Genomic DNA, 25519 nt, shown 5'->3' with positions numbered 1-25519 from the left:
TTGCCTCACTAGTGTGGCGTTCGCCATGAGGGGAGCCTCCCTGTCCCCACAGGAGAGCCCAGGCAGGCTCCAAACCTCCATTTCCTCACATACAAAATGAGGACGGGCTGGAGTGATAGCACAGCAGGGAGGACATTTGCCTTGCACACGGCCAACCCGGGTTCGATTCCCAGCATCCCATATGGTCCCCTGAGCACTGTCAGGAGTAATTCCTGAGTGCAGAGCCAGGAGTAACCCCTGTGCATCGCCAGGAGTGACCCAAAAAGCAAAAAAAAAAAAACAAAAGAAGCTAAAACCACCTCCCTCCTGGGGCCAGAGTGCGAGCACAGCGGGAAGGGCACTTGCAGGCGGCCCTCGGAGGCCCTGGCATCCCTGATTTCCCGGAGCACCACCAGTGGGTGATTCCTGTGTGCAGAGCCAGGAGTGAGTCCCCAAAGCCAACCCAAACCCCCCTTCCTATTCACGGCCTGGTGACCCGCAGAGACACCACATGGTTGCTAAGAGGGGCCTCGGAGCACACCTGGGCCTCCTGGAGGCAGGCAGAGGCTCCAGGGCAGGTCTGACGCCACGCTTGGTGGGGAGGCGTCTCCTGAGTGTCCCCCAGCCTCGCCCCTCTGGGTTCTCGGGGAGTCAGCAGTTGGGGGGCCCTGGGACCCCTGGGCTGGAAATGAGCCCCCAGAGGGTGAGTGTGAGCATGCCGAGTCACACGGTGAGGACAAAGATTCCGGGCATCCCAGCAGCAACTGTGCACGGTCAGGCCCCACCGGGCAACGCAACTCCCCAGCAGGACGGCCGTGGGGACGCCACCACACGGGCTGTCAACTGCCCTGGAGTGTGGCGGCTCATGGGGCAAGGTGGGGGGGGAGAGGTCCTCTCCCCGGGGGCTAGGCAGGGCTGGCCCTGCAGGCTCCCTGGCATGTGTGCACCCAAGGACGGTGGGTGGGGCTGGGGTTCTGGAAGGGGTCCTGGGTGCTCAAGAGGGCCCAGGGTCAGCAGGGGCGGGCCCACAGTTGCCCGTGGAAGGAGTGTCTGGGGCCACGTGTGTCCACAAAGAGCCTCTGGGGAGGCCTCACAGCGCCACCAGCTCACAGATTCTGGGACCCCCAGTGATTTTCCCCAGGGGTGGGCCAGCCTGCACATGAAATGGAGCTTGGGGGCTATCCAGCTACAGCCCCGGAGGGGTGGGGGATAGGGGGCACCGGGAGAGGCAGGTTGGAAGCTCAGGATTTCAGAGACACCAGCGGCCAGCACAAATGCCCCAGTGCCCCACGCCACCCAGGACACCACACACCCGCACACTTGGCTTCCAGCTGCAGGGCCCCGGCCTTCCAGAACCGTCCTCGGTAGGAAGGCACGCTCCAGGGTCCTTGGCTGTAAAATTAAAACTACTTTAGCCACTGACAGGCCTTAGGAACAGCCCCTGGGTGTCTCCCGCCAGCAAGGCTGGGTCTCCTGTGGGCCCCAGGTGGGGCTCAGCACTGTGGGGTAGCTGGCTCAGGCTCCAAGGCAGGATTCTGAACCGACCTCTGACACCCCCCCCCCCCACTCAGAAGGGTCCTTACTCTGGGCACCCCCATGCACACCTCTGCAGTCCCCTCCCCAAGGAAGGTTCTAGAAGCCCAGCACCAGCACAGCTTGGGCTTGAAGACTCAGATGCCCTTTTTGATACCCAAACCCGTGGAAAATGGCCAGAAAAGTGTGTGTGTGTGGGGGGGGGAGTGGCATGTGGGGTCCTCACAGGCCAGCTGCTGACAGGATCTTGCCTCTCTGCCCACAGAGTTGCTCTCAACCACACTTCTGGACCCCGCGGTGGGAGGAGTGGCCAGGAGGGGCCCTGGGGTGCTGCTGGGCCCCTTCCCGCCTTCCTGTGCTTATGGCCAGGTGGGGCCCGCAGGGAACAGTCACAGGGCACCTGGTCTGGACCTGGTGGTGGCAGGAGTCACAGGGACACGGCCGGGGATGTGTGTGTGTGTGGTGGGGGGGGGGGGGGTACACAGTGCCTCACCTGTGCAGAGAAGGGGCCTGGGGCTACACCCAGTGTCCCTCAAGGACCGGGGGACCTAAGGGTGCCAGGGGTGCCCCCTGCACTCTCTCCCCGGCCTCAGCCGTCGTCTTCTCCGCGAGACTCGGCGGGAATCCAGAACATTCCGGGACGCTTGTCAGGTGCTGTTTGATTTCAGTAGTTTATTTTGGAGGCGAAGCAGTGCAAGGGGCCCCCCGGGGGCTCGGGAGCGAGCGGGAAGGGGACGGGGGAGCGTCCGTGCTCAGGCTGTGCCAACGCAGTGAGCCGGCCAGTCCCCCCGCCGGGCCTTCCCCCCGCCCCCACGGTGGCGGCGGAGCAAGACCCCCGAGTGGCCAGTCCACAGTCTCTCCCCTCCTGTCCTCCTGGGTGCAGGACCCCCTCCCCCCCGAAAGGAATGAGCCCCCGAGGCCCCCCAAGCCCAGGCCTGGGCCACCTCCCCGAGCGTCCACGCTGTCTGGCGTGGGCCGCGCCTGACACCTCCATCTCTGCCAAGGGGCCGCCGGCCAGTGCGGGTGGTGCGACCTGACAAACAGGTCGGGAGCCCACCGCTACCCGGGGGCGCTGGGAGGGCTGGGGGGGTGCTGCAGGTGAGGGGGCCAGCCGGTGTGAGAGGCGTGATGGTGGACGGGCCGCCCGCCCCCCACCCAGAAGAGGAACCGTTTCACCGGGACGCGGGGGGACGGATCGGGGGAAGGGGCCCCGGCAAGGCTGGGGGCATCACTCCCGCCCTTCCCAGATCTTGGTGCCTCCCGTCTCCGAACTCGCCCTCGGTCTCAGCTCAGCCTCACGGCACGGGCGGGATCAGCCCCGGGTCCCAGGGCCCGGCAGGAGTGCTGGTTCCTGCAGGGAGGGGGGGGGCCCCAAGTAGGGAAGCCAGAGGTGGAGACCCTCATCCTTCCCTCTCAAGACGGGCAGCCCTGGTCCAGGATGGGTATGGACCCCTGAGAGGCGCCCGCGACGTGCCCAGGAGGGATCCCCTGAGCCGCGGGTGTCAGCGCGGCCTGAGGTCAGACCTCCTCCGCGGGGGTCCCCTCCTCTGGGGTTCCCCCAGGATCGGACCGCAACAGTCACAGAGACAGACAAGGGGCGCGTGTGTGCGTGGGGGGGGGGGGGGCCGCCCTGCACTCGTGCCCACAGAACCCGGGGCCAAGGGCCCGCCCGGCGCCCCTCCCTGCCACCAGCCGGCCCCTCTCCCCACTGAGATCACGACATCAGAGTCAGGTTAAACGTTAAAACAGAGAGAGAAGAATCAGATCATCGGGAATCCTCAGGGCCAGCGTGGGGTGGGGCGGCATGGCCCCCTCCCCAACCCCTCGTGTCGTCCCCTGGGTCCTGGGCGCGCTCTGTGGTGGCTACTGGGACGAGGCCTTGGTGGCCAGCGAGGCCACGCAGTGCTGGAAGCTGGGCGACACGGCGGCGGTGCAGCCCAGTCTCTGGTGCGGCAGCTTGGCCGCGCCGCCCGCATCCGCCTCGGCCGTCCAGGGCGGCTCCGGGCCCGTCCTGCAGCTGGGGCTGGCGCTGCGCGTCCGCTCGGGCCGCGGGGCTGCCCACCTGCTCGGCCGGGAGCCGGCTGAGCCTGTCCCCCGCGGCGGCCTGCCCGGCACTCGGGTCCTGCAGGACGGTGGCGATGTGGTTCAGGAGGTCCGTGAAGAACTCGCTCACGCCCTCGTAGCCTGCGGGGGAGACGGAGCAAAGGGGAGGGGGGCGCGCTCAGCCGGGTGGGGGTCGATCTCATGCCCGCCTCCCCTCCACCGGTCACCCTGACTAGGCAGTCACGTGGCACGGCTCCCGGCCCCTCCCCCCCGCCCCCCGCACGCCGCTGGCTCCCCCAAGCAACCCGAACCCCCAGGACCAGGGGAGTGGGGGGGGAAGGCAGGTCACAGTTCCGGGGACATCTGCCGTGAGGGCAGAGGCCCACCACATAAGGGTGTGGAGGTGGGGTTCTGCCCCGCCCTGGGTGTGGGGGCAAGGCACCCTCGAGAGGAGAGCCCCTGCCCCAGCAGGCAGAACACACTGCCTCTCGCCCCCACTTCTGTGCTGAGCCCCGACACGGCTGAAAGGCCGGCAGAGGGATGAGAGGGGCTGCCCCGCAGGGAGCCTCGTAGAGTGGGGAGGACGGGGCACTCCCGGGTGGGTGGGGGCTGGGGTCGGCACCCTGAGAGGCCCACCGCCTAAGGCACTGCAGGGGCATCACAGAGACCGAGGCCGTGCCCACCCCTGGGTGGCACGGGGGTGAGGGCCATGCAGGTGAGCACGCCCCATTCTGTGGGACAAGCTGCGGCCACATAAGGGCGGTGGAGACACGAGGCTCGGACTCCAAGGTTCCACAGGCCCAGCCAGGATCTGAGCCCGCAGGAGCGAGGCAGGCACCCTGCAGGCCCCGACTGCACAGAGACGCGCAGAGACCCGAGTGCAGCGATGCAGTCAGTGGGGTGTCAAGTGAGGCTCTGAGACAGGCCTGGGGGGGGGGGGTCACAGGGAGGCTCAGGGACAGGCCTGGGGGTCAGAGGGAGGCTCCAGGACAGAGCTGGCCTTGCGGATCAGCTTGTCTTCGAGCCTAGGGCCAAGGTCACCCCAGCCAAGTGGGCAGAGCATGCCGGGCCTCGCGCCTCCCTCTCTAGACTCTGCCAGCAGGCTCATCACAGGGCACCCCCCTCAGTATACTGGGTTCAGGGAGGCGCCAAGAGGTGCAGGGGCCCCCACTCCCCCCGCCCCCACCCTACGCTCTGCCTCCTGGAACAGGCCCCCAGGTGCCCTGTCCTGGCTGTGAAGTGCACACCTGGGCCTGACTCAGGTCCCCTGAGGAGTGGGGGGAGGGGAGGGTCCTTCCCGCACACCTCCCCCCCCCCCCCCCGTGTGACCTGGCAAACACGCCCCACCCTGCGCCCACATACGCCAGGCATGCCTCTCCCGAGAACAGAGTGCCCTGGGGAGGCCCCGAGGGAGCAGGCGACGCTGTTTCCAGGGCCGCTGAGCAGGGACTGGGCGGCACCTCCCACCCGGGCTTCAGGGACCTCCAGCCCGCCTGTGGAGAGGTGGAGGGGGGAGGGTCTCTGCTCAGCCCCCTGGGCCCACAGCAGCGGGTGCAGGGGCAGGGCCCAGCAGTGGGGAGGAGCGATGCCCGTGGGGCAGGCCGCCAGGCTCCCCTGGCTGGGGCTCACAGCAGGCACCTCACGGGGCGGGAGGGAGGAGATAGAACCAATATGCTGCAGCCTGGGGACCCTCAGGGCAGGAGGACCAGATCCAACTGGTGGGGCTAAGGCAGCTGGTCAGTGTGGGACTCCCGGGCTGGTCCAGGGGCCAGGGGCTGGGGGTAAGTTACGACGAAGAAAAGTAGGGGTGGAAGCGAGGGAAAGACAGGTGGGGGGGGGGGGGGAAGAGGGCAACAAGGAGGGGGCGTGGCCACAGAGAGCCCCGCCCACGGGGGAAGCCCCACCCACCTGGGAAGGCGTTGACGTCGATGACCGCGTGCTGGCCAGTTTGGTTGTTGATGATGATGTCGATGCCAAAGAGCGACACGCCCAGCGCCTGCCGCAGCGCCCGGGACAGCTCCCGGATGACCTCGTCACTTGGCCGCTCGAACACGCCCTCGATCTTGTCCAGCTGTGGGACACGGGGTGGGGGGGGTGCGTGAGGCCAGGGCCAGGGGGGTGGCCATCGCGCCCCATGGCCGGAGCTGCTGAGGGTGGGCAGCCAGCAGCCCTCCCGGTGACCTGTGGCCGGGCAGCCCAGCCAGTCTGGTTCACCCCGTCTGGAGGCGCTGAGTTACAGGCTAGATAGGCACACGGGCTTTGGGGGGGGGGGGGGGGGATCAGGCCTTCGCCTCCCCAACGCCCCTTCTCGGCTCTGCAAGGGAGCCCGGGAACCCCCCCCCAAGGCCCTTCGGGGGGACATAGCCTCCTCGGGAGCCAAGCAGCCCTTAGAGACGAGCCCTCCGCAGCCCACCTTCCTGTCTGCTCTCAGGCTGGCGTTGGCCAGGCGCCAGACAGAAAGCGGTTCTGTGCTGGCCCGGCGGAGGCCCTGGATGGCAGCAAGCTGAAGCGGGGCTTGGGCTGTGTCTGGTCTAAAGACCGGGGGCCGAGAAGCAGCTCGCCCCAAACAGCGGCGGGGCCCAACACACCCCACGCCACAGCCTCTGGGCACAGAGGCATCGCACCCGGGCACCCCAAAGCTGCCCCCACCCCAGCCCGCCTCACCCCAGGCAATCTTGGCCTTTTTTTTTGGCTTTTTGGGTGACACCCAGCGATGCACAGGGGTGACTCCTGGCTCACGCACTCAGGAATGACTCCTGGCAGTGCTTGGGGGACCATATGGGATGCTGGGAATCGAACCCGGGTCAGCCGCATGCAAGGCAAATGCCCTCCCTGCTGTGCTCTCCCTCCAGCCCCCAATCTTGCCTTTTCACTCAGAGCGAAATCAGAAACAAAAGAGCCATCCCAGAACTGGACAGAGGCCTGGGCCTCCTGACCACCGAGGTCAAACACCAGTCAGCAGCCTCGGCCAGTGGCGGGGGAGGGAGGAGGGCCCGGTGGGCGCCGCTGCAGTGTGAGGACAGGTCGGAGAAACTGAGACAGCAGTGGTGGCGGGAGCAGGAAGGAGCTGGGGCGAGCTCAGGCAGGCCCACCGGCACCCACATGCTCTGCCAGTGCTCCTGGCCTGGAGGTCGGCAGGGGGGCGGGGGCTGGGCCCAACACGTGTCCTGAGGCCGGAGTGACCAGGCAGCCATGTCCGGGTGCTGCCCAACCGGGGTCCCTGGGAAGCCCTCCGAGCCGACGGCAAACGTGGACAGAGAGACAGAAGGCAGGGCCCCGGCATTCTGCAGGCTGACCCGGCACCGTCTCAATGACCAGAGAGGGCGGAGAGGTGTCGGGACATGCAGGGGGCACGTCCTGCCTGCTGGACTCCCCCAGACGAGTTTGAGGCAAGCAGAGGTGCGACCCGCGGGCAGGACCCTGGGGGTGTCCAGCCCAGCCCCAGCCCCTCCCCTTAGCCAAGCAGGAGTCTCAGAGAAAGCAGGTCCGGAGACCCCCGTGCTGGCGATCCTGACTCTCTCCTGCCCACTGCCCACACCCCTGCCCCTGCGTCCAGTGGGGCCGCGCCCGCAGGGAACATACCGCGGTCAGGACGGAGGAGGACTCGGGCTTGGACACGTTGTGGCTGTTGAAGAAGATGGACTCGCGGTCTGGAAAAGCAACGAAGCACGAGGTTGAGCCGGGGCAGTCCCGCCACCCGACAGCAGGGGGCAGCACCACCCCAGACTCAGCCCCTGGGGCCAGGACGGCCTGGGACAGGTTGCGGGGGCGGGGCTACCCCCTGGGGAGCCGGACACTAGGCCGGTACAACCTGGATGGATGTGTGTCCGGCCAGGGCTCCTGTGTCAGCATCTCCCCCAGGGTGACAACCATCATCGCTTCAGGGGCCCACCTGGCCCCCAGCCACTCACTCTTCACCACCACCACGGCAGAGAGCCGGCACTGAATTTCCTCAACAGCCCCGTCCCCCAAAGTGAGTCTTCCTGACGAAGCAGAACCCACCCAGCACAGGCCCAGGGCACCGAGGCCCAGGAAATGCCACTGCAATGACATCCCAGCCCGGCGGCCCTTTCCCAGGGGGGCACTTAAGAGCGGGCAAGGGCTCAGCTGGACTCAGTGCAGCGTGTGGGCCAGGGGCTCAGCCGGGCTCCGGGCAGTGCACAAGATAGGGGGCTGTGCCGGGCTCGGTGCAGTGCACAAGATGGGGGCTCAGCCGGGCTCAGTGCAGTGCACAAGATGGGGGCTCTGCCGGGCTCGGTGCAGTGCACAAGATGGGGGCTCAGCCGGGCTCGGTGCAGTGCACAAGATGGGGGCTCAGCCAGGCTTGGTGCAGTGTACAGGATGGGGGTTCTGCCGGACTCGGTGCAGTTTCCTGACCCCCGGGCAGGGTGCGGAGTGAGGGGCAGAAGAGTGGAACACAGGTTTCTGCAGGCTGTGTTCGTGTTGGCAGAGACTTCACACAGGCTTCGGATGCTGCCCTGTATTCCCCAGATGTCCCCCAGGGCCACGGCCTCAGACCCAGAGGGGTGGGCATCCCCAGAACAACAGTGATGACCAGTAGAGTCTCTGTGGGTCCCGAGCGGCAAGTCTCTGGGGACAGACTGAGGTCAGTGGTGGGTCAGCCGGGAGGGAACACAGGCTCCAGGGCCGGACTGTGTCTCCCACCACCCCCGGCCCCCCCACAAGGGCTCCCCAAGAGGCCCAAGAGTGCACCCCAAGAGGCCCCGCACCACGGGGGGAGGGGGAAGGGGGAAAATCAGCCTTTCTGGGGGCAGCACCGCCACAGTCCCGCGGGCAGACATGATTGGGGGGTGCCCAGTGGCGGGCGCAGTGGTACCTGGCGTCCTTCCCGCCAGCGGGGCACGCAGGCCCCTGGCCGCCCCGTGCTGCCCGGCTGTCCTCCCGCTGCTCCGACCAGAGCCAGTCCAGACTGGGGGCACCGGAGACGGTCCCGGGGGGGAGCCTGGGGAGAATAAACACTGTGCAGGAACCGCCTCGGCTCCAGGCGCTGGCAGCAAAGAGTGAGCGAGCCTTGGGGGGTGGGGGGTATCTGGGGAGGTAGGGGCGGGGGCCGGGGGGCTCGACCTGCTGCTGGGATGGTTGCTGCATGGCTGTGCTCTTTGAACTGGATGCTCCCTGTCGCCCACATGCGGACCGAGGGGGCCCCCTCCCCCTGAGTAGGGGTGCAGCCCCTCCTGGGAGCCCGCAGGCCGCGGGCAGCTCCCGGGTGGCCCGTCCCCGTCTCTCACTGCAGCGTCCCGGCCCTGGGGGTCCCCCTGCTCAGCTCCCTGATCAGTCCCGCAGCAGGTCCCTGGGGAAGACCCCAAGGCCACCCCAGGATACGGGGGTGTCTGCGCCCAGCTCAGAGAAGATGCCACGGGCAGAGAGAATGCTAGGGCCAGCACGGCCCCCAGGCACGGACACGGCCTCATGCTCCTCCGTTTCCCGGGCAGGGGTGTGCTCAGACCCCACAGGCATCTTGTCCAGGGCCACCCCGAGGATCAGCTCCTGGGGCTCTCTCTCTCTCCTGGCCGCGGGACCGGCAACAGGAACACTCGTCCCAGCAGAGCTGGAGACCCATGAGTCGGGGCTTCCCAGGGGTGCGTCAAGGGGCGCCCTCCTCTGTCCCCCCGGGGAGAGGCTAGGGTGGGGGGTTCTCAGGGGTCGCTGTGTGCACAGAGCAAAGACACCCAATGCCCAGAGGGTGCCCCCGGGGGCCCCCAGCTCCAACCTGGGAAAGCGGCTGGCCCCGAGCACCCTCGGCTGCACCCCAGCCCAGGGAGCCCTCATTCTTCCTGACGGGGAAGCTGGGCTGGGACTGGAGAGCACCCCGACACTGCCAGGCCCTTGGTGGCGGGCACCCATGCCCTGGAAGGAGCATGGCCTGGCGACGTGGGCCCATGCAGGCACGAGGGACCTTCCGGGACCCGGAACTCCCGGGTCAGGCAGCAGGCCCAGAGCAAGTTGTGGGCAGGGGAAGGGAGGGGTGGGGCGAGCGAAAGGCGTCTCCCTTCAATCCACTCAACTCTCCGGGTCCATCTGCATGGGGACAGTGGCCACCTGGCGGGGGACCACGCTCAGGCTACAGAGCCCAGGTGGAGGGTGGCGGGCACTGCGCCGGCAGTAGCCTCGGAGGTGAGTGGGCGCCCTCCAGGTGCAACCAAGGGGCCGTGGCCCGCAGGAGCCTTTGGGAGGGTCTTGGAAGCAGTGGCTGCTGTCAACGTGCCTCCCGGGCTTTTTTTTGTCTGTTTGGGGCCACACCCAGCAGGTCTCGGGGTTCACACGGGGTGCCGGACACTGAACCCAGGTCAGCCTCATACTAGACACTGTGTTACCACTCCAGCCCTCCCCGCACCGTAACTTTAAACCGTGTGTTCGTCGAAACAAATACCAGCCTCTCAGAGACCCCGACCCCGTGGGTCACCCCAGAATTTCAGTGGGTGGGGATTGGCACAGCCAGGACCCTACAAACCGTCTCAGGCCTGGAGCCCAGGCTGCAGGGGAGGCCTGCAGGGAGCAGAGGGGCGCCCGGCGGCTGTCCCCCCCGGGGAGGAGGGGTGGCAAGACCGGCCCCCGAGACACATCTGGGACCCGGGTAGAGCAAAGCTCAGGCGTGAGCAGATGTGTGGACGCAGGCGCCAGGGCCCTGGCTACAGCAGGTCTAGCACTGTCCAGTCTGGTCTACTCCAGCTGGCTGGCCCCCAGGACCCCTGAGTTCTGCGTGGGAGCCCCCTACAAATAAACACATTCTACCAAAGCAGCGGAGCGCTCATGTGCCCGTGAGGGTGATGGTGTCACCCCCGAGGGCACCACAAGGGCACCCCAGCCCTCCGAGGGACCGACCCCCACCCCAAGAAAATCCCGTTGAGTCCAAAGATGCTGCCAGTGTGGCCAAGGTGGCCGGGATGTGCTTTACGGATCCTCCAGAGCCACCAGCACTCGGGGGTGGCCCCACCCCCAGCAACCCCATCTACACTGGAGACGGGTCAGGAGACCCTGGGGACAGCTGTGGAGAAGCCCAAGCCCTGGAGGTGAGCCCACCCCCGCAGGGGACTCCCTCAGATGCGCCGCACAACAGCAGTGAGCGCCACCTGCACCACGGCGGGAGCCTGCCACTGACCCTGAGCCCCAGCAGGAACCAGCCACTGACCCCGAGCCCTGGCAGGAACCAGCCACTGACCCCGAGCCCTGGCAGGAACCAGCCACTGACCCCGAGCCACGGTGGAAACCAGCCACTAATCCTGAGTCAAGGTGGGAACCTGCCACTGACCCAGAGCCACGGTAGAAATCTGCCCATTGACCCCGAGCCACGGCAGGAACCAGCCACCGAGCCACGGCAGGAGCCTGCATATATGCGACACCTACTCCTGACACGGTCCAGGACTGGCAGGGTCGGGGAGGTGGGGGGGTTCCAAGCCACTGAGATGCGCAGCCTGCTGGGAGGCCAGGCCCCTTCCCCACGCAGAGCACGAGAGAACGAGCCAAGCCCAGGCCTCGCTCTCCCTTGCTGCCCACCGTGGCATCCCAGCCAGGTGACATTTGTCAGGTGGCCCCAGTGCCCAGGGAGGCCGCTGAACTCCGGGGCGCGGCTCGCAGGTTCCTGAGCCGCAGCGCCAGGCCGGTGGCCGCTCCCCAGGCCAGGCACACCCCCGACAGTGCTCTCTCCCGGGGAGCGCCCCCCCAACCCCCCCATGAGTTCTGGGGCACGGGGCAGTTACCTGACGTGCCCGCTGAGAAGTTCTTGAGCGAGGGCCGCTGGACCACGGTGTAGGACTCGCCGACCACGAACACCTTGTACAGGACGGCGTTGTGGTTGATGAAGTTCTGCACCACGCAGGGCGGCTGGATGGCCTTCAGGCCCTCCTGGTTGAAGACGATGGCCATCTGCGGGGACAGGCGCAGGCCGTCAGGGCAGGCCCGGGGCGAGGCAGCAGCGCCCAACCCGCCATCCGCCGTCCGGGGAGTCCAGCCCAGGGGACAGCGTGAAGAACTCCTGAGAACCACCTATTCCCACAGTCTCGCCCTCTCGGCCCGCCACGTGTGGCCGGGCAGGTAGCGCACTGCACAACCCACTCTCGACATTTTGTTGGGGGGCCAGAGCCGGTAGTGCTCAGGGCTCACTCCTGGCTCTGCTCGGGGGACCCTAGGGGACGCGGGGGACGGAATCTGGGCTGGCCACCTGCGAGGCGGACGCCCTTCCGATACGCTACGGCTCGGACCCAAGATTGTCTTGTGATAAACGCTTGCACAGGGCCCACTCCCAGGCACTTCAGTGGGTCACCTGGTGTCCCCGTGTCCCTGGAACTAACCCCACGTCCTTTTGAGAACTGAGGAAGCCAGATTGCTCACGGCCTCTGGGAAGGGACAGAGCGCAGGGCAGGGGGACGGGTCCACCCGCCTACACTATCGCAGGTCATCTTCAGTCAAGACCAGGGAACTGGCACCCCCAGCCGACACCCCTGGGGACGCAGGGCCCCGCCGGGACGGGGCGCAGAGGGTGGAGGAGACCCCTGCACTCTGGCTGAGGCCAGTTTGCCCAGGGCTGGGGCCACAGGGGCTGTGTGGGGAGGACAGGCCGGGGCAGTGGCCACCCAGAGCCAGGAGGCCACCGCGGGAGGAGGGCCTCCATGCCAACGTGCATGCGTGTGCCCTAGTGGGCCCCCACACCGGTCTCCTGGGCCCCCTGACGTGAGGACGGGGCAGTTAAAGCCGCTTACGTTCTATGAAAGTGTGGAGAAACTTCTCCCCTGTGAAACAGCAGCGGTGACTGCCGCAGTGCGGGAGGTCCCTGTGGGCTCTGAGGGCGCTCTGGGTTTCTGACTCAGGGGTGCCAAGAATCAGAAAGGGCACAACAATGCGGGTCCCTTGCAGTCGCCCCGAACTTGCACCCACACATCTGGGTGGACAAGCTACAGCGCCCACCTGTGCTGGGGTGGAGCAGGGCGCGGTCCCTCCTGGCCCAGGGAGGGTCCTGAGGGGGAGTCGTGGCCCCCGAAGGAGGAAGACACGGAACACGGGGCTGTTTGCCCACTGTCTGGGTGAGGACTCGGCCGTCCACAGGGCCAGGGCGGCTGGCATCAGTGAGGGGAGCTTGCGGGGCCTAGCCAGGCTCAGAGGGCACCCTGGGGTGCTACGTCTGGGGTCCCTCACCTCCAGGGGAGCTCCCCTTTGCCTCCTCTTCAGAACAAGGACCTCTCCCCAACTGAGCCATCCGTGTGACGTTTGCTCGGACCGTGTGTGGGGGGGGTGCAGACGATCTTGGGGATTCCCACGGGGCACTGGGTGTGGACGTCTCCCCTTGGGGACCCCCACGGGGTGCTGGGGACTGGGGTCTCCCTGCGGGGTGCTCTGGGGACCACATCTCCAGCACCTGCTGCCGCATCTCTACGGGTCTGAGTGTGGTTCCAGGAGGCACGTCAGCTTACAGAGGCCCAGTGGGGGCCTGGCACCTGCACCCTCCCTCCCAAAGACCCCCCAAAGCTGCGTCTCCCTCAGGGGGCCCCCTCACATCTGGGATCTGTAGTTAAGCCTCCTGCCCCTCCCACCTACCCCCGTCCTTCCCATCCCTGCCTGTTCCCTCCTGCACTCAGCCCCCCAGTCGGACCCACACAGGCTTTTGGGGGGGGGGGCTCAGCCATCCCGCTGAGGGCTGAGGGACCCAGGCCAGGGGACCCGCCCCCAGGGACTGTCATACCTCCCACTCACCTCATGCGAGTTGGTGCCATGCGCCACGCGGGTTTTGCAAACTAGGGGCGAGGAGAGAAGCAAGAGGGTCAGCGGGCGCGGGGAAGGGGAGGAGGGGAGGGAGGACTGGCTGGGCACCACCGCCGCCCCCCCTCCTGGTCCCCCACCCTCCCGGGCGGGGGCACGCACTGAAGGGGAAGTCCAGGCCGTTGCTCTGCAGAAGCCGCAGGGTGTCCTCGCCGCTCAGGCTGGTCAGCTCCATGAAGGGCGGGGAACAGATCCTGTCGTCTGCAGGGGGACAGGACAGGAGGCGTCACAGGGGCCTGCCCCAAGCCGGCCCATTGACCCCCCCCCCACCAAGCACTCTCTCTCTCTCTCCCGGCTGCCGTGTCCAAGCCCTGCGTCCCGGGGGCCGCGACGTGGGCGCCAGGATCGCCAGCCTGGACAGTCCTGGCGTGCGACCCCGACTGTCCCCTCTCCTGACCGGGAACATTTTTTTCCAGCTCAGCCGCCTCCTTCCACCCTGCGCCATGCGTGTGGGCTTAGCAATAATCTCCCAACAATGTGGCCCATTGAGAGCTGCCCCATCCACAGGGGAGGAGGAAGCGGGGCTGGACACTCGGGTCATGCCCATGGTTACAGAGCCCTGTCCCGGGCTCCCCCTGGCCCCGCCAGGCCGCCCCCTCCTCGCCCCTCCCCCAGCTCCACGCACCCTCCCTTCTGCCGCAGAAGCTTCTAGTTTTCCGACCAGCTCAAGCGCCACCCCTGAGGTGTGGGGAGGATGTCCGGGGGCCAGGACCCCCCTCCCCCAAGCGTGGACCCTCAGCCAGGAGGCTGGATGCCTTTCTGCCTGGCTGCCTGGGGGGTGCCAGCTAGCCACACTTCTTTCCAGCCCCCTGGGAGGTGGAAGGCCCTAGCGCGGGCCTCCACCGGCCCGGAAGCCCCATTCCAAATCGACAGGCGCAGGGTCTGTTCAGGAGCCTGAGCACGGGCCGCCCAGCCCCACGCTCATGGAGCTCCCGTGGACGCTGCCAGAATCCACGAGGGGCTCAACACCCCGCCCCACCCCATGCCCTCCGCTGGCCCAGGGCTCTGAACAGACGCCCGGCTGGGGCAGGGACACTCGGGGGCCCAAGAGGGAGGGACGCATCTGTGCGGACAGAGATCAGCAGTCAGAGGTCGGAGGTGCCCATCGCCGCCCTGAATCCTCGGGGGCCGGCCCCACCCCAGGGACAGAAGCCCAAACCAGGGCCACTTCAAGGTCACATGATGGTCAGAGCCAGAACACAGGCTGGGCAGGAAAACCAGGTGAGTGTGGTAGCTGAGCCCGGCCTCCCTCTCTGGCCTTCAGATGGGCACATCGCTGCCCACCAGGCCTGTCGACCTTTCGCTGGCTAACTTGGTAAGAGCCTCTCAAGACAGCGCCCTGGGGTGGGAGGGGAGACCCCCCCCAACACCCGGCAGCGCCAGGGCCACAGAGGACGGCAGGCCCTGTGCCCTAGAGACGTCCTGACAGCCAGCACCGAGGCCGGGCTCAGGTTGCCACACCAGCCATGCTCGGAGACCACTCCTGGCTCAGTGCTCAAGGGGCTCTCCTGGCAGTGCTCAGGGAACCACCCACTCCAGCCCACCGGGCCCTCTCTGGCCCCTGAGCCACTGCTCCTGACCTCAGTGTCCCTTGCAGAGCAAGGGTCAGGATCAAGGGCAAGGACCATACATGACCCCCCACCCACAGTGGACAGACACCAACCCTGTTTGGTTATGGACACGTGTGAGGAGACTGAAGCGGGGACACGGAGTCCCAGACTCCTGCGGGCACCCACACAATCTGGGCAAGGGGCACTGGCCCCTGAGACCACAAAAAGACAGGTGGGTTGTATGGGGGAGGTCCCCTCATAGACCAATAGGTGGAGTATGACAGACAGACAGGAGGGCTGTGTGGGGGGTCCCCTCACAGACAGGCAGGGTGTGTATGGGGGGGTTCCTGCATGCACTGCCACAGAGCCAGGGTCTAGCTAGTCAGACAAGAAGACGGGACCATGCTGAGCAAACAACAAAGGGTCCGCACGTGACACCCCAAAGCCCTCAGCGCCACAGAATAAGCTCAGCAAGACTGCAGGGACTGAGACCAATATACGGTGGATTTTTCTTTCTTTTTTTTTTTTTTTTTTTTGCTTTTTGGGTCACACCTGGTGATGCACAGGGGTTATTCCTGGCTCTGCACTCAGGAGTTACTCCTGGCGGTACTCATGGGATGCTGGGAATTGAACCCGGGTTGGCTGCATGCAAGGCAAATGCCCTACCCACTGTGCTATCTCTCCAGCCCCAATATACTGTGGATTTCAGGGGCTGGAGAGAGGGGAGGCTGGGTCCTGGTTCTATGTCCGGCATTCCATACGGTCCCCCTGGCCCACCGGGAGTGACCGTTGAGTGCAGAGCCAGGAGGAAGCCCGAGCACAGCTGGTGAGAGCCCCCAAACGAAGCAGAGAATGTATTTCTGTACCCAAGGCTATGAGCAATCTGAATGCAAAATGAAAGAGAAATTGTCACTTACATCCAAAAAAAGCACAGCACTCAGAATCAACTTGAAAAAAAAGGAAAAAAACACCCCATAAACTGAAGCGGCATCCCATATGGTCCCTTGAACACTGCCAGGAGTGATTCCTGAGTGCAAGACCAGGAGTAAGCCCCGAGCATTGCCGGGTGTGACCCCAAACAAACAAAAAAAAACAAACAAAACACACACACAAACACAGGAAACTATCAAGTATGACAAAAGCAAGGAAGGCCGAGCCCAGCACAGAGAGAGAGCACAGAGAGAGACGGCGCCCGTGGGTCGGGGGGCATCCTCCCATGCAGGCCTAAAAGCCCCTCTCGCTGCTCCTCGGGTCCCTCACAGTTCCCACCGAAACCCCGGCTTCCTTCCTTCCAGTTTTGGGAACCCCATCAGCTCATCCTAAAACTTCCATGCAAAAAAGGCCAGGAACTCGGACAGCCAAAGCAATCCTGCGGAACAGACGCAGACGGGGGAACGCCAGAGAAGCCACGCGCGGCTCTGCACGCCAGAAGCCGCTGGTGGGCCCCTGGAGCATAGCCAGGTCTGACGACCAGCGGGGCTGGAAGGGCGCCCAGAACAGACCTGCCTGGGGTTCTGCGGCCCCTGGGGTTCTCACCGGGGCACGGAGAGCCAGGGGAGGGGCGCTTCTCAGCCAACAGCAGCGGCGAGTGGACAGCCATGCGCTGAAGAATGAATTCAGGCTCCACCTCGCACTGGGCGTAAGTCCCTGTCCCCAACACGGACCAGAGCCATAGCACAGCATGGAGGGCGCTGGCCTGGCACGCGGCTCACCTGGATTCCAGCCCGACACCCCAAAGAGTCCCCAACCCTCACCCCTTGACCCACGAACCCCACCTAGAGTGATCCCTGAGCTCAGAGCCAGGAGTCAGCCCTGAGCACCGCCGCTGGCTGTGGGCCCCCCACCAAGAAAACAGACCAGGGTCCAGGTCAGCGCTTCCGCAGGTGGGCCATCCACGCTCCGGGCACCCTGACTACGGTGTCCATGTGACAGGTCCCTGCCGGCATGGGCCACCGGCGGACACAAACCGCTGCACCAAGAGTCACCTTTAAAGAACATGGGACTTCCAGAGGGCGGAAGTAGGGAGAGGAATGTTTTTTCTGGAAAGGGAGAGCTGTAGGCCAGAGACGCGTGGGAACCTCCAAGCAAAGCATCAGAGCTAGGATAAGCAAACACGGGTGCGAATCTTCGTGACTGCAGTTTCGAGCAGGGTTTTTTCGGACGGGAAAAACACACGCCATCAGAAATAGGTCCATCGGATGACCACATCGTAAAACCTTCAAAGCTTTGGGGGCTGGAGAGAGAGCACAGCGGGTAGGGCGTTTGCCTTGCACGCGGCCAACTTGGGTTCGATTCCCAGCATCCCATATGGTCCCCTGAGCACCGCCAGGAGTGATTCCTCAGTGCAGAGCCAGGAGGAACCCCTGTGCATCGCCGGGTGTGACCCCCCCTCCCCGAAAAATAACCTTCAAAGCTTTCAAGGACATTCTCAAGATAGTGAAAGGAAGTCACCCTGCCCGATGGGGAGAGGGTGACAAGGGCCTTGTACCTGAAACATACCATGAAGGTGGGGGGCCAGAGATACAGACCAGTGGGGAGGGTGTCTGCCTTACACGTGGCCGACCCGGGTTCGATCCCTGGCATCCCGTATGGTCCCCCAAGCACTGCCAGGAGTAATTCCTGAGTGCAGAGCCAGGAGTCACCCCGGAGTGACTCAAAACACAAGAACCAAACAAACACCTACCGTCCCTCAAACTGGGGCTGGATTGATAGCATACCAGGAACAATGCTTGCCTTGTGGTGGACCGTTCAATTCCCAGCATCCTATATGGTCCCCTGTGCTCGCCATGCATGAACCCTGAGCACAGAGCCAGGAGTCAGCCCTGCGCATCACTGGAATAACCCAAAATAAAGAAAAAAGCCAATGATGGGGTTGGAGCACATGTGGCCGACCCAGGTCTGATCCCCAGTATCCCATAGAGTCCCCTGAGCACCACCAGGAGCAAGTCCTGAGGGCAGAGCCAGAAGGAAGCCCAGAGTAGAGTGTGGCCTAAAAACGAAACAACCCAACAGCAAACGTCAATAACCCAACATTCGGAAGGAAAAACAAAACAAAACAAAACATTAAAGCAGGCATGTGGAAGCAATGAGTCCCAGAAGGCACCACTGCGTCAGAGATCTCTCTGGGCCCCATACTGGACCAATTTCATGGGGGGACCCCGGATGGAGCAGGTGCAGTCTCCCCGCCTACTCCAGATGGAATCCCGGCGACCAAGAGCTTCCACAGGCAAGGCCCCATGGCTGTCACACCCACAATGGGCCTCCGGGCACCATCTTAACGCACCAACAGCCCTGGTCCAGAGATGCCCAACTGAATCCCAAAAATGGATTAGTGCCCCACAGAGATGTCTCTGGAACCCAACCATTACAATCTAGATTCCAGAAGCACAAGGCCATGGCACCCATGATATTCCAAATAAGCAAGGGACAATAAATGATCTACCGTCTGCCCCTGACGAGCAGGCTTGAACGGTTCTGGGAAACTTCAAGCAAATCATAATGCCCAAAAGTAGAGAGAGAGTATGGGGGGAAATTGCCTGCCATGGAGGCAGGGGGAGAACTGGGATGTTGCGGGGGGGAATATACTGGGGACATTGGTGGTGGAGAATGTGCACTGGTGGACAGATGGGTGTTCGATCGGTATATGACTGAAACTCAAACATGAAAGGTTTGTAACTGTATCTCACGGTAATTCAATAAAAAAAAAGTAATGTGGAGTTCGTGCCCAATTTAATCAGCCTAATCAATGGCTAAATAAATAGCAGTATTCCTACATTTAAAAAAAAAAAAAAAGCAGGGCTATGGACGTAGCTCCAGGGGCTGGGAGCCTGCAGAGAACTTCCGGGTTTGATTCCTGGCACTGGGGGACCCCTGAGTGTGGCTCTGCGGACCCCCTCCCTCAGAGGGACAAAGAGGCTTGGGGGGGGGTGGGGCTCAAGGATCAAGTGCTTGGGTCACACGCATGAGATCTGTCGAAAAGAGAGAAAATCAAGATGGGCGCGGACTGGAATATCCGGTTCTCCGAAGGCGACAGACACACGGGATCACTGTGCCGGGGAAGGATGCAGCATCGTCAGCCAGCAGGAGGCATTCAGCCTCCAGGAGCACGCAGCCCTCGGCTCGGAGGGTCACTCCGGCCGGAAAGACAGCTGTGCGTGTCACCATCCATGCTGGTGGGAATGCACTGGGCGGGGGGGGGGGTGCTGCCGATTTGTCTGGGCGGGGGGGTTCTCCTAACAACTGAAAATACAGCATCAGTGTGACCCAGCTGTCCCACTGCTTGCGCGACCAAGAGGTGGCGGAAAGGGGCTACAGCAATAGCACAGCGGGTAGAACCCTTGCCTTGCACGCGGCCAACCCCGGTTCGATTCCCAGCATCCCATATGGTCCCCTGAGCACCGCCAGGAATAATTTCCGAGTACAGAGCCAGGAGGAACCCCTGTGCATAGCAGGTGGGACCCAAAAAGAAATAAAAAAAAAGAGGTGGCAGGTAGTCTTCAATGTACACTGGGAGTGGCAAAGCAGGGTTGATTCGGAAGCGTCAGAGGGTGGCAGCTGCCCATGCGCTACCATCCCCGAGAGGAACAAAATGAGAATCACCGGGGCTGCAGTCACAGTACAGGAGGTGGAAGGCGTGGCACAGCCAGCCCGGAGCCCATCCTCGGCATCCCAAGTGGTCCCCCGGCCCCAGCAGGAGTGGATCCCGAGTGCAGGTACAGGAGGAAGCCCTGAGCACTGCTGGGTGTAGCCCCCTCCCCCCGCAAACAAGAACCCCAAAGAGAATGCACCCATTCATTGGGGCATCAGCTGGGCAGAAGCCAGCCAGGATGGCTTTCTGATGCCCTGGTCAGTGTCCCTGTGCCGGTCCCTTCAGGCTGCACCCCAGTGTCCAGGGAGTGGGGGGCTCAGGGGCCTGGCTGACGGGGTCCACTCAAGGGTGAGCGTGACATCTTTCTCAGGAGGTGTCCCCGTTGCTAGGCAACCAGTGGCTGTTGTGTTCCCGGTCCCACCCTGACTCATCCACGCCATTGTGTTTCGATGGGAAGGAGGTCAGCCACACAGGCCCCGGGCCCGGCGGCGGGCGGACAGGGTGCCCTGCGGTTGGGGGGTGGCAGGGACGGTGGCCCGGGGCTCTGACTGCCACGCGCCAACCAGGGCCGTTGCGTGCACGCAGTTCACCAACGCGAGCGCCGCCCTGCCTGGGAACAGGAGCCAGGGAGCCGGAGCTGACCACAAAGGGCACACGCGTCCCATCTCCCTGGGCGCACGGCGGTCCCACGACCATGTACGGGAGAGGTGGGAGGCCAGGGTCGCGGAGGGGTCCCGGTGGAAGGCGAGGAGGACCTCCCTGATCCTCTGCCCTCACACAGCTGCATCCACCACCTGCTTCCCCATCTTGGGTGTGGGGACCACAGGTGGGTGGGTGGCGGGCAGCCCCAACACACACACACACACACACACACACACACGCACACACGCACACAGGTACACTCGCACTCGCGTGGTAGAAGCGCCTGGTCTGGATGCCAGGAGCCCCGCTATGGCTGAAGGTCCCTGGAGTGCGCACGTGTGCACACACACACTCACACACATACACACACAGAGTGCCGGGCAACCCTGGTGTGCGTGCACACACACACACACAGGCACATGGTAGAAGCTCCTGGTCTGGACACACACACACACACACACACACACACACACACACACACCCGTGGCTAAAGGCAGTCCAGGTGCGTGGCAGACACTCGGAGGGGCCCCTGTTGCTCCCTGAGCCTCAAGCCCCGTAGCCTCGGGTCTGACCCCTCTGGACCTGGATCCCCCGCCCACCCCCCGCCACCCCATGCTCCAGCTCTGCCCCCAGCCAGCGCCTGCCTAGCTGGAGCCGGCCCACCCGCGCGAGCCCCGACAGCAGTGACCGCCATTCCTGCTGGGGGTCGGCGTCCACTCACTGACCGCAAAGTGTGGGTGTGTGGGTGAGGGCGATACGAGGTCTCGGACGCCAGAGCCACACACAGGCCACCTCCCACACTCTGGAGGGTCAGAGTGCACCCCAGGACCTACAGCCAGACCGTACAGGTGGGAAACGGCCCCAGCCCCGTCCCCAGAGAATGCAGGGTGCAGGGGGAGGGGTGCGGAGAAGGGAGGTGGCGGGAAGAGATGAAGGAAGTTGGGGAAGGGGAGCGGCCGGCCGGCCGTGGGGGCGCAGTCCCTGCAAGGCCCCTGTCCGTGTCCACAGGGACGGACGGCCCCTGTCCGTCTTCTGCCTCCAGACTCTGGATGGCCCTGGGGACAGTGGCCGCAGCCCTGGGAGCCCGGGAAGCTATTTCTGGCCCCGGGGAGGGCTCTGTGGCTATTTACCGCCCGCTATTCCTGGCGGCACGGCAACGTGGCTTTTTATAGTTGGCTGGTGGGCTGCGTTCCGTCAGCACCGAGACGCCGGCCCCTGGGAACAGGCCCCCAAGCCTCCCCAGGGGCGGGGGGGCTGGGCACACAGCCCTGAGTCTGGAGGCAGAAGACGGGGCTCAGAGAGGTTCCCTCCCCTGAGGGGAGGCACGGCGCTTCCTAGAAACAGGGGCAAGGACCTGAGCACTGGCTGGCGAGCACCTAGCCCTCCACCAGAGCAGGACCTGAGGGTCGCAGATGCAGCGGTGAGGCACAGCGGGTACAGTGACCAAGGCGCCCGCCTCCCTGGGGCCACCTGGGTTGGTCAGAACTAGCCCTCAGTCACTCGGCCGAGCGCCAGCACCTCACACCATCCTCTCTCCTGCCCCACGTGCAGACGACGCGCTTCCCACTGGGAAAACGGTTCCTGCAGGCAGGTGAGGCTCCATGCTGGCCTGCTGCGGTGTCCTCACCACAAGCAGTGGCCGAGGGCAACAGAGGCAGAGGCGAGGGCTGCTGGGGAAGGGGAGGCAGGCAGTCAGAGAGAGCTCGGCTTGTGTCGGGGGAAGGCAGGGAAGACTGCCTGGAGGAGGCCTCCCCACGCCGTGTCCAGACCATGGAATGGGGCGTGTGTGACAGGCATCAGCTCTGTGGTCCAGGAGCCAGCCCGGCCATGCAACTTGTGCCGGCAGGGGGCCATCCGCACCCACCTTGCCTGTGACACAGGCAGCCGTCCCAGCTGCCCCCGGGGCACATGGCACCCACCAGCACCTCTGCCGTCCGCCTCCACACCGCAGGCCCCACCACGTCACGGAGCCAGCGCACATGGGGGCTTCTTCCCAGACCCCCAACTGCCCGCTCAGAGGTGCTGTGGGCCTCCCCGTCCACGACCTCCCCTCCTAGGCCTCCCCTCCCGAGGTCTCCCTGTACCTGGCAGTCCTGCCCCCTCCCCATGTCCGTGGAGGGCTCAGCGGCCAAGCCTGCGTGCATGTGTGAGGCTGTGAGCTGGACAGACCCTCCCCCCCAAAAGCGGAGCGCAGTACTGGGGGCCCAGCACCACGCCCAGCGCCCTGTCCCCAGCCCCCAAGGACACGGGAGCCCTGAGCCGGGGGCGGGGACACAGCTAGGGGGGCCTTCTCAGCAGGGTACCTCCCCCAGATGAACCTGAAGCACTGGCCTTGGCGGGCAATGCCTTGGGCCTGAGGCCCGCACCCCCCTGGAGGGTTCTGGAGGCTGGGAGGCGGGGAGGGGGGAAGAAAGGAGTTAGTACGGGGGACGGGGTTCAGGCAGCGCTGGCTACACCTTCCTGTTCAGTCCCAACCCGGGTGCCCTGGGGGGGATTCCGTCTGTCCTGTCCCACCCTGGGCTCCCTGGGGGGGGTGTCCATCCGTCCTGTCCCACCCTGGACACGTCCTCGGGCAGCTCCCTGCACCTCTGCAGCAGCAGGAGGGGGTGGGGGTGCAGCCATGGGGCAGGGGCGCCCCTGAAGGTGGGAAGTCACTGGCCACCGCCTCCGCCCTGCCCACAGGAATCCAGCTGACCCTGGGAGGCCGTGCAGAGCCCACAAGAGGCGCGGGGGGACAAAGGTGACCCGGATGCCAGCCCAGGGCCCATGAGTTCCCCAAAGGCCCGCTGGGACGGCTCCCTACAGCGGGCCGGGCCAGGTCCTCGGGGGAGCCCCACTCCCCTGAACCCCAGTCCCACTCCAGGCAAACGCCCGCCCTGGGGGGGCACTGGGTGAGTCACAGGGGCCCTCTGGCAGGGAACACAGTGGGGACAGGGACTCGAGGTGGCGGCTGGCAGCGTTCAGAGATCAGAAGAAGGAGGGCTCCCCTCCTCAGACGCTCACTCGGCACTCTGGGGTGTGGCCACCCACCCGAGCCCAGCCAAGCCCCCTTCCGAGGGATGCTTGTGAGACGTGCCCCCCCCCCAACCCCGGCCACCTTGGGGCAGGGCAGAGGCTCGGGGACAGGTTGGGCGACACCCCCATGGCAGGGCTCCACGTCCTGCAGGAAACAAGGCACCAAGAGGCCGGTCAGATGCTGACATGTGGCACACAGACCTCCACAGGCCCCCATAGGACCGGGGACACACCTGTCCCCATGCTGACCCTGCAGAGGCTACATGACTGTCCCAGGCTGGGTCCCAACGAGGCATTCCCAGGGGGGCCGGGGGAGTGTCAAGGCCTCCTGAAAGCACACTCCCGGCAGGGTGAGGACCTGCCCTGTCTCGGGGCGCCGCTGGCACCTGTTATGGGGATGCCCAGGGGACTCGGACTGGACATTCCTGGCCCTGCTCTGGCGTGTGGAACAGCTCCGGACGCGGGGATTAACACGACACAGTTGTCCCCTCGGCTCCAACCTGCCCAGAGCAGCAGCCACAGACGTTTAGGGGTTTGGGGGTGTGGAATATGCCAGAAGCATCCACGCTGGGAGCACAGGATGGGACACTCGCTGGGCCGCAGCCCGGAGATGAGCCTCCCCGAGAAAACCGTGTGGCAAGTCCTCGGACCCCACAGACTCAGCAGGCCCCAGAGCGCGGCAGGCCCCTGAGAATGGACTCCGGACGGGCACAGTTTCACGCACAGATGAAACGCAGCAGGCTGGAGGAGCACTGGAGGGGAGCACCAGCTCTGCAGACGGCTCGGCTGGAGACGCGGCTCTGAACAACCGGTCTCGGCTGGCTCATTTCTCGCAGGCAGCATGGCCAACAGGAGAAACGGGCCAGGGGATACTGTGGCTGGGTTAACCTTGGAGGAACCGGACAAGACCTGCTCTATGCCACCCAGTTTCTTCCTTTTGTTAAAGCCCAACGAAACTGGGATGACTGTGTTGGCCCCCCCAATGCCCAAGTCAGTCAGACTCCTTCCTCTGATCCACAGGCTGAAATATTACATTGCCATCAAAAAGGACCGAGCAAGCCCAGGCATGACTCTGGGAGACTGGGGCGGGGGGACTTCTTGGCCTCAAGGGTTGGCTACTGTCACATAACAAGGGAAAAGGACTCGAGGGAGAGCTGGGCCCAGAGATGACCAGCGTCTGGCTTGAGAGGGGGATAGAGGGGGCTGCAGCAGACGGGGGGGAGGCCTGGGGGAACCTCCCAGACGCACTCAGGTGGCCAGGGTGGAGGGGTTGCCGTCCACTCCTCAAACCCCAAGGTCCGAGCATAAGGTCCCCCTTATGGAGGGGTGGCCGGGCCGAGTGGGGGCAGGGGCTGTGACCTGTTGCTGCTGCCTGGCCACGGCCCAGAGGTGAGGTGCTGGGCTCGGCCACACTGCAGGACGAGGGTCAGGGCCAAGGGGAGCGTGTGAGGGCAGGAGCCGGGCAGTGGCCTGCTGGGGTCTGGTCGGGAACCACTCGGGGGGGTGGGGGGGGGAAACATGGGCTTCTGGTGTGGGGGAGGGGCACAGGTGTGGGGGAGGATGAGGGGGAGGGTCTGGGTGGGGGTACTTGGGGGAGCAGAATCCAGACCCCAGAACTGCACTCCCCTGGGCTACAGGAGGCCTAGCTGACTTGGCTAAGCTTCTGGACCCCTGGGTTCCCCATGGGTCTCCACCCTGGGTGCCGGCCCCTCCCCTCCCCCACCCAGCAGCCCTGCCCCCAGCCAAGGACGCCCCTCACTGCCCTCAGCGGGGATCAAGGCCACACAAGGAGTGTCGCCAAGTGACTGGCACCAAGCCCCCCACCAGACCAGCCTGGGGGAATCAATGACCGATCACAGGGAGATGGAAGCACACGTCCCTCCCGATCTGAATGCCCCCCAACCCCCATCCACCACCTCCAGGAAAGAGTCCGCCCAGCCCGGAGCCCCCAGGAGGGTGGAGGAGGTGCTACCTTTCATGTACGCCTCGATCTTCCGGATGAGCTCGTAGGACTTGGAGCGGTCCAGCAGGGTCCTGATGGCAGGCAGGGGGTCCAGCACGATAGTCTCTGGGTGGGCGTCAATGTACTCCTGCGGGGGGAAAGCACAGGCCTTGGGGTCGGAAGGGGTGGCACCGCATGGGGTCTCGGGACGCTGCCCCACGGCCCCTCCAGGATCACGTGACTCCAGCCCAAACCCAGGGGCTTTCCCCGAGCCCCGGGACAGGGCGCAGGGAGACCAGGAGGGATGACCAACGTGGTGGCCAGAGGCGCACCCATCCCCCAGGTTGGGTGGTGGGTGGTTGGCAGGCGAAGGCAGGAAGGTCCGAGACAGGATCAGCCCCAGGTCCAGGGCTTCTGGGAAAGCGCAGGGGTGGGGCGGGGAGGGGCGGAGGGGGT

General features: G+C 65.1%; 1 protein-coding gene across 1 annotated transcript in view; it reads right to left on the bottom strand.

The window, feature by feature from the left end:
* Nucleotides 1–3312: 3312 nt before the first annotated feature.
* ITPK1 (inositol-tetrakisphosphate 1-kinase) overlaps nt 3313–25519 on the bottom strand; it is an 83789-nt gene continuing 61582 nt past the window's right edge. Inside the window, 8 exon segments of the mRNA XM_056133519.1 lie at nt 3313–3555; nt 3557–3696; nt 5464–5626; nt 7138–7205; nt 11274–11439; nt 13261–13301; nt 13429–13527; nt 25094–25211. Of these exon segments, the coding sequence (XP_055989494.1) occupies nt 3376–3555; nt 3557–3696; nt 5464–5626; nt 7138–7205; nt 11274–11439; nt 13261–13301; nt 13429–13527; nt 25094–25211 (975 nt within the window). The 3' untranslated portion in view covers nt 3313–3375.

Source organism: Sorex fumeus, unplaced genomic scaffold (assembly GCF_029834395.1).
Source record: "Sorex fumeus unplaced genomic scaffold, SorFum_2.1 ptg000098l, whole genome shotgun sequence".
NCBI classification, from domain to species: Eukaryota; Metazoa; Chordata; class Mammalia; order Eulipotyphla; family Soricidae; genus Sorex; species Sorex fumeus.
This window is presented reverse-complemented; position numbering and strand designations above follow the sequence as displayed.